Below are 12,636 nucleotides of genomic sequence, written 5' to 3'. Positions count from 1 at the left end.
CAGGGGAGGCAGTGGAGAGTCCAGTCTCAAAGTCCTGTTCCCTAGGGTGGAGGTGTCCTGGAGTTTCCCTTCTAAACCAGAAGAGTTTGCTCTATGCTTATTTTAAGATTATTTTCTTCGTTTACAAAGGACTTTTGTTCACACATCATCAGAGTTGACTGCTGTTATTCCATCTTCCTATTGGAAAATTAAACATTTTTCTTGTTATTTCTCGTGGGTTTTTTCCTCAGTTTTGTTAAAATCCTTGCAGAACAAGCAGTTTGTATTTCCACTGTCTGAGATCTTGAGAGTGTACAGTGAACTCAGCTATTGTACTATTGGCCTTAAATACCTTGTAGAGGAGACAGTTCCTTCTTCAGTTTACTTCACATGAATTATTTTGACTTCTTGCAGCAACTCACAGATAATTTATTTTTCCCTCAGTCCTCTCCACTCTTCAAGAGCTGTCAGTGTCTTGGAGTTTATGTAGAGGTCAGACATACTTTTTCTGCCAGATGTAATTTTATTTTTGATGTTCTTTTCTGCCAATGACAGTCACTCAGATTTTTTTGCATCCTCTGTTACGAGAGGTTTTTCTTGCAGTAAGCATGAAAAGACACCAGTGAATAATAAAGACTTGTGTGGTTGTCTCCTCACAAGACTGGATAAGAAAGCACAGGTGCACCACAAAGACTGGGAGCTCTCCTCCTCTTTTGATGGGTGTGTTCTCCTGTCACCCACCATGGCCTTGCCCTCCACACTTCCAGGTTCCAAACCTGTAGGGTGCCCCTGAGAGCCTCCTGGAGCCCTTAGGCAGCCACAGAAATCCATCAGCACCTGGCATGAGTGAGCTCCTGACGTGCAAGTGCTTCACCAACAAAAGGAAGGGAAAGGAGGGGAGAGGAAGAGAAACCCCAAAACAGTCAGGTCCCCATAGCACAGAAACCATCTGAACCCTGCTTACAGGGTTTGCTCTGGGACTACCATGGGTGAGCAGGGCTGTCCTTGTACATGGAGCCCTTTCTCAGTGAACTTCAGGTGCAAGCAAAAAACAGCAAAGTGCCTCCTTGGGCCTGCTCTGGCTTTGTCTCCTTCCTCTCTTTTCCTTGTCATCCCTTTTCCTGGAACATGACCTTTCTTTTTGTTTTCTTGCAGGTACCTGAAGAAAATATAAATGGTGTGGTCAATGCACTCCAAGTCAGTCAAGCTGAAAAGCATTAGAAATCTTCTGAGCTGGTTCCAGATGCTTTTTATTATTCTAATAATAATAATTATTATTATTATTATTTTTTTTTCTCACAGTATTTCTTGAAAAATCTGATTGCAGAGAGTGACATGAAAAGAGACTGTGGAAAGTTGAGCAGAAACAGCTCCAATAAGCCTTTGTTCTAATTATTATTATTATTATTATTATTATTATTATTATTATTATTATTATTATTATTATTGTTATTTTATTAAATTTATGAATGAGGGGCAGGAGGAAGGGGAGTTCCTATGGTTTCCTGATGTTCAGCTGTGTGGTGAAGTGTACCCTGGCTGTGCTGTCAGTGTGGAAGGAGCTGCCCAGGGACACCATTGGCAGCAGGATGGCTGTGGGCACAATGCCAAGGGCAGTGGGATGGGCCAAGAGCAGATGGACAGGCCACTGGCTCAGAGAGCCCTGAAAACCAGAAAAAAAAATGAAATCTGGAATTAAACAGAAAAGACAGGGCATAGTCCTGGCTTGTCTCCTCACATCAGACTTCTGAGGACTGCCCATCACTGCCTGTGTTGAGATAGGATGCAAAGGGTTCTGTTTCCCCTGACAGAACAGTTTGATGTTGGAAAAGGGGAAAATATCCAGTTGTTGGACATTTCTCCTTTTTCTTTCCCCCTGCAGTGAAAGCCTGGCTGCTCTGAGAAAGCCTGGGCAGGGGGAGCTCAGCTCTGTTCAGCTCCTGGCAGGTGGTGTCACCAGACTTGTCTGCATTGAAACTTGTCTGGTTTTGGTCACTTTTTCCATTCACTCTTTCACTGCTCCCAGTACTCTCCTGTCATATCCCCTGCTCCAGGACAGCTGTTGTCCCTTTGTCCCATATCAGAGCCTTCCCCCAGCTCTTGTTCCCCAGGGCTGACAAGAGGAGGAAAGCCTCTTTTCTCCTGTCCCCTCAGGCTTTTTCCCTTCCAGTGTGCACACATGGGGAAATAAAGGATTGCCCAGGGTCCCTGGGTAGCTGCTCTTGCACATCCCAGGCCACCTTGGCCAAGAGGCACAGCAGGTGGCCCCTGCCAGGGCCAGGAGAGTGCCTGAGTCTTGTGGGCACCCTCCTGTGGTTTTTCATCAGCTCTTTCATCACACAGGTGGAAATTGCTGCTGATGATGGAAAGCAGAATGGTGCTGAAAATGCCTAAAACCTGCTAGTATCTGGTCACAGGAAGATGATGGGGCTTTTCTCCTGGGGCAGCACTAGTGTGTTTTCTTCTGGCTTGTACCTCAGCTGAGGGCCAGCAGGCCCAGAGTGGCACCTGTGTCCAGGCTGTGCCCATGGCCACTGCCAGCAGTGTGGGGGACAGCAGAGCCAGTGCTGGGAGAGAAGTGTTACCCAAAATGTGGGTGCCAGCAATCTGCCCCACGTGTGACCATGCAACAAGGGGTGATGAAAGGAGAAGCTGTCTGCAGAGAGCCTTGCTTTGGTGATTACCAGCCCCAGCATATCTTGCATTTCTTCACTTCTTCCACTTCAGTCTTGACATAAATTGCAGATCTTGCTATTTTCCTGAGGGCTTTCCAGCCATGCTTCAGAGACAGCCTCTGGCAGGATTTTCCTGAGGCTGTGCCATATCCAGCTGTGAGCCAGGGTTTTGCATTAATCTGGAGGCAGTAAGCAAGCACCTGGGTTCATGCCATGGGCATGGCTTGTACTGCTGTGTAGGACATGCAGACACACACACAGACACCACTAGCTGATTAATTCTGCATTCACAGTACTGGAGGGTCGAGCAGTTATGGTTTCTGCTGCTGCTAGATTCAAATATTGAGTTTCAAATCTAATTTTTCACCAGTGGAATGTTTTGTGGCATCTAGATAAGGAGTCAGAGCATCCCTGCTGGGGAACACTGAGGCACATGTTCAGTGCTTTACCAAACAGGATGTTTTGCTGTTCCTTTACATGGGTTCTCAGAATTGTCCCATGATATGTTTATATTCACTCCAGATTTCTGGACTAAAGGTTTATTCTAGATGTGGCACCGTGCATCTCTGGATGTTTGTTTGGGAAGATGCTTTGGTCTCCTGCTGCAAGGACACAGGCACAGGCTGTGTTGAAAGCATTTGGAGATGTTTGCTGTGACTGCCCAGTGCTGTGGGCACTGAGCTGGGCTGGAGAGGGCAGCCAGGCCAGTGGGAGCTTTTCACCCCATAGATTGTGGAGGGTGACTGTTTGGGATGGCAGATTGCTGCCATGGCTGGGGGACAGGGGTTTGAGTTGCTGTTCAGCCACTGAGTTACCAGCCAAGGTTTGTGGTCAGCTGAGCTGAGTTCTCACTGTGTGCATGGATGGTGCCACCACGACAGAGCCATCAGGACAGGATCTTCCTTTGGCTGTGGGGTTTTGTCAGCCCTTGGGAAATGCCAGTTTCAGCATCAGAGAGTACCTTGTGTTGCTGTGCATGTGCCAGTGCTGCTTCCAAAGGACTTCAACATGGATAGGAAGGAATTAACTTGAAAGAAGCAACAACTTTACTGAGCCTTAAATGAAAGCAAAAAAAAATTTGTTTTAATTTCCTAACATTGCACTCAGGCTATTTTAGAGGCTGGTTTTTGCAATTTAACTTTTTTTCCAAGGGAATCAGCCTTATATTTGTGAAATCTGTAGAAAGTTTTGTGGTATTTCAAACCTTCCAAAGGAAGGTTGATGTCCCAACATGGGAAAGTTGGCTTGAAAAATTCACAGGCTATAAAATGTCATTGAGGGACTCTGACACTGTCACCATCCTTGGCTTCTCCTTTTTGTTTCCTTTTATTATTTAGTCCTGACATCCAAGAAGATTGTTTCAGACAACTCGATGCTTTCCCTTTAATATTCCCTTCATATGTTTTCTAGTAGGAACTGAGATACTCCAAATGTGGCCAGAATTGGTGGAACCTTGTCCCAGCACCCAGCCTGAAGTCAGGATCAGTGCAAGTTTGCACAGTCCTGCTGCATGTGAGACCTACACTGCAGGAAGGGCTCTGCAGGGGCTTTGTAAAATATTTTCATAATAATAATACCACACTATTAACATCCTTAATGCTTGGTGGGTGCTTAGTGAACCCAAAGTAGGGGGCTCTTAAAGCTGCTCCACACACAGCTCCCACTGTCTCAGCACCCAGCCTTTGGGTGGGGAAAAAAGTTGAAGAGTCTTTTCCTTTTTTAAAATGCCTTATGACTGTGTGTGTGAGCATCCCTGACATGATGCTGTTCAGTACTGAGTGGATGAAGGAGGAGCAGTGGGACAGCCTTGGGCTGGGTGCCTGCAGTACCTGCAGCTGCCAGTGCTGCCCTCGGCATCAGCTCAGCTCTGGGCAGCTCCCCCCGGCCATGGCTGCTGCTAATGAGGGATTGCCTCAGTGCTGCAGTTCCCTCTCTCCTCTGGTGTCACAAAAATTCACCAAACAGCAAAATGCAAAAGTGTTTCCAGAAAAGGGGTAGGCAGGGGAGAAGAGCATGGCCCTCATGCACCCTCTGTCTTTCAGCAAGGCCTTTATTTCCTTAGAAGCCTCAGCCTTTCCATGTTCTGTGTGTTATTAAATAGGAATTTCTCTTTTTCCCGCAACCCAATTAGAATTTGACGACAAATTCCTTTCTACTGAGCAAGCATGTGCATATATATACACATCTGAAGTGTTTCCATAGCAATCCACAGTGTGTCTCTGTTGCACACCTATAAATACCCGTGTTTGTCTCTGGGGTTGTGTCCTGGACATGGTGTGGGCACTCAAGCAATACAGGTTCACATACACACACAGTGTGTGTGTACTCTGGGCACGGACTCTTGTGTGTGTATCTATGTACTGGGTACTGTATACACACATTTATTCACCATGTATTTTTAATTCAAGTAATGGGCAATATAAATATTAGTTCCACTCTTGCTTTTTCTCTACATATGTTTAGTGAAGAGCAGCAGTGGGGTCGACCTGAAGCAAAGCTGGGGCTCCTCTGCTTGCTGAGAGCAGCATTGGATTTCCCTCCCTGCTTCAGAAAATTCTGTTCCTCTCCAGTTTGGTGCCTCAAGCACAGAGACTGTAGGAAATTCGCTCTTTTTTTTTTTTCCTGTATGTTTTAGTTGCTGCCCTATATTGCCTCAGTGTAAGTAGGGCTGGTCTGTTTGCACAGTGCCCAGACCCTGGCTGGGGGTTTGCAGTGGTGTTTCCAGTCCTGCAGGCACAGAGCACTGTCTGCCCTCCCCCAGCAGGGCAGGAGCTCCTCCAGGTTTCCTGCAGCCTGGCCATTCCCTCTGAGCTGGTTCCTGGTGGCCTTCCCCAGTGTCTCTGCACGAGGCTGGGGCAGGTGCAAGATTTCCTGGTGGATGTGTCTGCCCAGGGCTCAGCAGGCAGTGGCAGCCCATGGCTGGTGTAGGGCTCTGGTATTTATTTGGGAATTCACATTTGTTGAATGTGAACTGAATGTTGAATGTGAGGAGCTGAAATCAGTAGCTTATCTTTAAATAGATGGAAGTGTTGGAGGGTCTTTTCCTGTTAAAATCAGAAGAGGCTGCTTGAACCCAGTCACTGGAAGTGTGTGGTCTTTGCACTTACCATTGGAGATTTCTGCTGAGCAGGAGTGCTGTTAGGGAAACATCCCTGTTTTCCTATTGCAGTTACACTTCAACAAAGGGGAAGGGGGGGGTGAGGGGAAGTGTGATGCCTTTCAGTTTCTTTCCAGGCATTGAATTCAGTTTGGAGTTTCTGCAATGCTGTGCTTTAGGTGACATGTATCAGACTCTCACATGGGGAGGCTGTAATGGAAATGTTTGGTTTTGCTGCAGCCTGGAGATGGTGGCACCTGCAGTGGGTGACATAAGTATTAAGACTCACTTAATGACAATGCCATCCATAAAGCATACTCATTGTACTGCTGCTTTGAAATGTGTTTTAAACTCCAAGTTCTCTGTTACCATTCCCAGGGCACAGGCTACAGGTCAGAGACAAATCAATCCTCCTCTCTCACTAAAACCTTGCTGGTGTCAGGTCCTGCTTGGGGGCAGCACATGACACTGAGCAGGGATTTACTTTTTAAGACCTGCCATGCAGAGTTGGGTGTGGGGACTTTCAGGTTTTGCTGGGAGGTCCTGATGGCTCTAGCTAATCAAAGCATCCAACAGAAGTGTATCAGGTTTTATTTTTCTGAAGTATGATGTTTTGTCCTGCTGACACTGGAAGGAAATAAGGCAGTGCAGCATAAGGGAGTGTGTGGCAGAGAAGGCTGCTCAGGCTCTAGCATAGCTCCCTGAGCATCCACTTGTTTCCCTGGTGCTCTTGATGCTTTCAGGAATGTGTAGACCACTGAGAGAGACAAGGCAGGGAGCAGCTCTGCTCAGAGCTCTGCCATTGCACTGCATTTGCAGGATTTGCTGCCTTCAGGCTTGAGCTCCTGACACATTCCCCAGCAGCTGCCCCACAAGTCTCACAGTGTGTCTGTGAGATGAGGGTTTAGTAGTGTGACTCTGACATCCTGTGGAGTTTGGGGAGCTCTCTGGGACATTAAAGGCTGAATTGCATGTGCTTGATCAGAGCCTGGCTCTGAGAAGTGGTTTTCCATCTTTTCTCAGCTTTGCTATACAAAGCTTTGCTATACAATTCTTTTTCTTACAAAGGGGCCCCATCCCTGGTGTGAGTTGTTGCCATGACTGCCTGACTGCAGAAGGGCCAGGGCTTCAGGTCATGCTGGCCTGTAGCAGCCATGGGGTCAGCCCAGGCCTCTCTATTCCAGAAGGCATCTAGGTCTGACTTGGCATTGTCCCACAGAGCCATACTGTGGCAGGGCAGGGTCTGCAGAGATCCCTCTTAGTGACAGGTGTGGGAAAGGTAGGGGAAAAACAGGGATATGTGGAGTGCTGAGTGGTGCAAAAGAATGAATATGCTCATTTTTAGTTGTGCACATATATCGAAGTTCTGCTTGTTGTGAACACCAAAGCACTTTCCTTCTTTTTGATTGAATCAGATCACCCCACCCTGCCCAGCCTCCATGCTCAGCCCAGTATCCCAGGGGATGCCTTTGTCCTGGGCACAGCATCCCAGCAGGGCTGGGTAGCACAACCCCTCCAAACCCCTGGTACATAAAATATCTTCTGATGCTCAGCTCTCCACTGGGGAAGGCTCCCAGGAATCACCATGTGTTTTGATGTAATGGTGGTATCAGGTACTGTGGCCAGAGGAGTTGCTCCCATCCTTGTGGTTTTCCCTGCCCCTAAACCCACACAACTGCTCAAGAGCACCAGCTCATCCAAACTCCCTAATGCAGAGGTCAGCAAGGTGAATAGGAGGTGCTGGGTGCTGCATTGGCACAGCCAGTGTTCACTGAGAGCAAGTGTTCCCTTCAGCACTGGGTAATTGGTATTTTCTGTTAATGAAAAGGGAGAAATTCTTCGTTTGGCCTCAGGTTGAGCATTGCTGCTAATTCCTGAAAGAAAGATTCCCCCAGCAAGATTCAGTTACAGACAAGAAGTCATTTTCTGATGAGGATTTCTTCTCTGTTACTTTGTCTTTGTGGACATCTCCAGTAAGCAGCTTAAGGCATCTCACTTACCTGTTCCAGTCCTGCCTGCAAACATTGGATTGGATTAAACTTCTATTATCTGCTGGAGAGTAAAACCCGGTAATCCTTTGCCAAATAGTATTTTCACGTTGTAGCATGCACTGGGGTGTGTTTACATTGGCTAAAATGTGCAAACCTGCCTCCAGATTTCCAAACCTTCTCCCCATGAGCGAATCTGTCTGTCTGTCTGTCTGTACCCTGCCATATGTCAGGGGCCAGCAATATCCCTCAGGCATCCTGGCAGCACTGAACAGTACAGGAACAGTCTGCACATCCTCAGCAAGGCTGTGGGACCTTCCAAGGTTCCCTGGAAGGGAAACACTCGACTGTGAAGATAATCTTGAGTTACTCTGCTGTCCTTGGCCTCCTTCTTTATTTAATCCTTATAGCACAGCTGGGTTGAACTATCAGCTCCAGTCAGCAAAGGTGAAGGAAAGGAAGGGGTTGTGCAGCCTGAGACGTGCACTGGATGCTGATCAGCAAATCCTGGCTGCAGCAGTAACAGCCTCTGCAGATGCTCTGGTGAGCACAGAGCAATGCACAGCCCCTGCTTTGTGAAGGGGAAATGGATGAAGTATGTGTCAAAGTACATTGTCATTTTAGGGTAGGAATTTTAGGGTTCTGTACCTCTTTGAACATATCCAAACCAAGATCCTTTCTTTCTCTCTCTAGACAGCACTGGCCATTTCAGGTTCAAAGCCTGGGAATGAATGTTACCTTGTTATTGCAAATTACATGAATAGCTTCCCCCGCTCCCTAATTCTCTTGCAGCCATGACCTGTGCTTCTGCATGCTCTAAGTTTGTGGAGGTCCTGGCCACAAGGGAACACAAACCCCTGGCATCTCCTCCCAGCTGACAGTGCCTAAGTTTTGTGGCCAAGGTGAAGGGAGTGGCAGAGGGATGGCAGCCACACATCTCCCCTGCCTGCACAGCTCCAGTATGGCCACAGCCAGCCCAGCCCAGCACTGTCCCAGCTGCCTGGAGCAGGAGAGCTGCAAAACAGCTGTTTAATGCCCTGGGCTTCCTTGGGGTTTTGTTTTCATCCATTTTTAGCTTTCTGCAAAATTCTGTAAATGAACTGTGTGTAGATTTTGGAGTAGACATGGACAGAGATGCCCATCAGGCATCTGGCAGGTTGGAAATTTTGAAATATTTGAGAGCAGAGCAGGAATATGTCATTCCCCCTCTGTTCAGCTCTGTCCTCTGCCTGTACCACAGGAGAGCTGACCAGGTGCCATGTCCCTTTCTAGGCAGATCTAGTGGTTTTACTGGGGTCCTCCCAACCCTAAAATATTATGCCAAAAATAGAGCTCTTTTCATCCTTCATTTTGGGGGGCTGGTTGCTTTTTCTTTCCCCCTTGTGTGGCTGTGGCAGAGGCAGTGTGTTGCCCCAGCACCTATGGGAAGCTGCCATAGGAGGCTGCTGTGTAGTTCCCCTGCTCTGACTGGCTCTCTGCTTCTATTTCATCACCTTGAGGATTGAAACCAGATTTCTGCAGCTACAGTAATAAGCTTGAGGATTCCTACTCCCTCTTTTGTTACTTGAAAAACATTTTACAGGTACCTGATCCCCTGGGCCGTGTGGGAATGCTGCTTGAAGCACCCACTTGCCAGGATTGTGAGCATTACTGCTCCTTTGGGCCCCATTTGCCAGCTGAAATGCTGAAGCAGCCCCAGGCTCAGGCTAGTAGGATGCTGCTCTGGGCCAGGTCACAGGGGAGAGACAGCCCTGGTAAACAGAGCTCCCTCATCCTGTGTGTCCTTGCTGCCCAGAGTCATTCCCATCAGCTGAAGGGAATGCAAAGGGGACTTCCCTTCTGCTGAAGAAAAGCAACAATCTCCTCTGTGCATTTGTGGTCAGTGGCAAAACCAAATGTTTGCCATGTGGGACACTGAAGACCCAGGGGTTCCTATACACAGAGCAAAGGAGAAAAAATTCTGCAGCCTTTGTTGTCATTGTTCCTTGCAATTATTTCTAGTGCCAGCCTTGGGATAGGGTTGAGTTTCTGAGATCACTGAAATTACCTAAAGAGCTGGTGGTGCTCTTACAATTGTGGGACATTGTCCCTAGGCAGGACCAGCCTGCACAGAGCACAGGACATGGGATGTTCCCCTGCAGCAGTACGGGTATAGACAGCCTATTGAACCAGGCCTGCTCTTGAAGAAATCCCTGAGTTCTAACATTTCCTTCATGGGAACAAGCCTCTGTTTTTTCTGGTGGTGTGTGTTGGTTGGTGCTGATGCTGGAGGTTCAGAGTATGAAGAAGGTGGCTCTGCAGGAGGAGGAGCACCCCATTTCTCCTTCAGCCATTAGGAATTGTCTGGTCCAGCTCCATGACCTCAGCCATTTCTTTAGTTGAATCATAGAATTAAAAAAAATCACACCCTCATTCTCCCCCAAACTCCACCTACCAGGATCCCTGCCAGTCCCATGTGTCAGTGCTTCCTTCCTTCAGGTTTTTATTTGTTCTCCAGTTGTGAAGTGCTCCAGTGATACCACGGCAGAAAATCAGCATCCCAGGACAGCCTTTTCTAGGTGCTTTTGGTTGTGCTGGATCCAGGGCTGCTCTTGCCTCTTGCCCAAAATCCTCCTGCAATTGCTGCTAAAAATAATCCTGCCAATCCAATGGCTGTTGATGTGGGAGTGTGAGAACTGCATCCAAGTGCCATTAGTGCCCAGGTCAATGCCTGGAAACACACAGGATGGTGACTCTACCCTGCCAGGACTTGGTGTCACGGCCAGCAGGGTTGTGTCCCCTGTCCCTGCTGGCTGTGGCTGGGCATTGTTATCCCTCCCCTGTGTGTAGGCTCCAGGCTTGGCTTTGGGGCTTGTGAGACATGAAGCTGAGGAGCAGGGTGTTCATTTTAGCACAGTGGCAGCCACGTTTTCTGCCAGTGCATCCTCCTCCACACTGCCTCTGCAGCAGCTGGGGGTGGCAGTGACAGAGAAGGGACACTTGTCCTGCTGACCCAAGCACTGGGATAGGCAGAAGAGGGGGCTCCCAGAAAGTAATCATAGTAAGATGCAGTTTCAGAAGCTATTTCAGCCTTTGGAAGAACCTGTCTTATTCCCTTACTGTCAAAACTCCTCACATCACCCATTCTTCCCCTTGATTTCATTAGAATTAGAGGGTGGGTGATCACCTCAATGTGCTTGTCATGTTCACCTACTCACCACCGAGCCATGCCAGCAGGTCCTGCTGCTGCTGGGACTTCGGTCTTGGTGCCCCAGTGCCCAGGGAACATCTGCAGCCCCACCTTGCACCGAGTCTGGCTGTGGCTGCACAGCAGGGCACTGGCTGGTTGTGTCTCCTGCTGTTTGGGCACCACGGGGCACCAGACGGGTCAGTTCTGAGGGAGCACTGCACAGAGGGAGGAGAAGCCTCATTGTCCTCATCAGTGCTTAGTGCAGATTTTTATCCTCTGGGCTAAGCTTCAGTGAGCCATCACCTGCAGGGTGATCACCTGCAGGGCACACAGGGAGGGTTCCAGCCCCACTGCACCACACAAGTTCAGGGCTTGTTATGAGGGGTTGGCCCTTCTGGGGCCATAGTGTAACATCACTTCATTAGTGCCTCGAGTGGCTTGAGCAAGTCTGAGCACTTTTTCTCCCCTTTGTTTGGGCTCCAGAGGAGCTCTCATTCCCTCCAGCTACCTACACAACACTAACCCAGATCTCCAGGACTGCCAAGAGCAGAGATGCTCCTGGTGCAGAAGCTGCCCAGCTTGAATCAGGGTCTGTCTCTCATCCCTGGCCACTTAGAACAGCTGTGCTGGGCAGCCTGGGGAGGAAACATTATTTAATGTAATAAGATATTTATGTATCATTTGCTCTGTAAGTGATATACCACTTAGGGCCTCAGACACACACCAAACAGGCTGAAGTGGGGCTAGGAACCCCAAACTCTTGCAGCCTCTCCTCCCTGCTCACCTCTCAGAAACCCCATGCAGCCTTTCATTGGGGAAGGTGGAAAAAGTAGTGTATTTATTTCCCTTTAATTACAGATGTGATGCAAACAGACAGGGTGGGGGAATCCTGCCCATGCAGGGGCCTTTGGTAGAGCTCCTGCTCTGGGCTGCAGCCATGGAAAGGCTGCTTGTACCTGCCCTGTGGGCAGTGCCCATGGGCTCAGTGGGGCCAGGCCCTGCATGTGTGGGTGGGCAGCTCCTGCAAGCCTGGGGGTACAAGGCACAGGGGAGCCTGAATGCATCAGTTGCCTTCATGAGCTCTGCACAAGGAGGGATGTTACACCACCAGGCACAGGGAGTGGTGGCAGCAGCTTGGGATCATGCACTGGACATTGTGTGGAGCTGAGAAGTGGCTGTTTTGCTTTCCCAGCAAGTGCACACGCTGCTTTTCTTTGCTGGTCTTATGCTGAAAAGCTGAGATTTATGTACTGTATGAAAAAAACAAAACAGAAAAAAAGAAAAAATCCTAATGTTCCAAAATAAATGACAGTATATTTTGTACTTTGTAAAGTAATTAAACCGAAAAAGAATAAAAAGTGAAACTTATGCTGTCTGCTTTTGTACTGATCAAACTGATGAAAATAAAGCAGAGCTTGGCATTGTCTGCAAGATGTAACTCTCATTTCTTTCACCTACAGCCATGCTGAGTGTCTCACTCACACACACAGTTTATGAAGGCCAGCAGACATCCCTGAGGCTCTCTGGTGTCCAGATCCTGTCACTGGGTGTACTGTACCCCTGCAGATGAAACCCACCACCATCTCCATCCTCCAGCTGTTTTCTGGAAACCACCAAACCTGCCCTATCCTCTTCCCTTAAAGTAAGAGGTCAGTGGGATGCTGTTACAGTATTTGCCAGATGTAGTTTTACCTGCTCACTGCAGAGTGCAAGATGCCCAGGAGTGTC

The 12,636-nt window shown here is 48.4% G+C and overlaps 1 protein-coding gene across 2 annotated transcripts in view; it reads left to right on the top strand.

The window, feature by feature from the left end:
* The window catches only part of CASTOR2 (cytosolic arginine sensor for mTORC1 subunit 2), a 127,002-nt gene extending 114,668 nt beyond the window's left edge, over nucleotides 1–12,334 (top strand). For both annotated transcript variants that reach the window (XM_088177199.1, XM_014891626.2), the window contains exon 9: nucleotides 1,135–12,334. In XM_088177199.1, the coding sequence (XP_088033325.1) occupies nucleotides 1,135–1,200 (66 nt within the window). In that variant the 3' untranslated portion in view covers nucleotides 1,201–12,334. The remainder of the gene's footprint in view (nucleotides 1–1,134) is intronic.
* Nucleotides 12,335–12,636: the final 302 nt, after the last annotated feature.

Source organism: Sturnus vulgaris, chromosome 21, assembly GCF_052056855.1.
Source record: "Sturnus vulgaris isolate bStuVul1 chromosome 21, bStuVul1.hap1, whole genome shotgun sequence".
Lineage (NCBI taxonomy): Eukaryota > Metazoa > Chordata > Aves > Passeriformes > Sturnidae > Sturnus > Sturnus vulgaris.
This window is presented reverse-complemented; position numbering and strand designations above follow the sequence as displayed.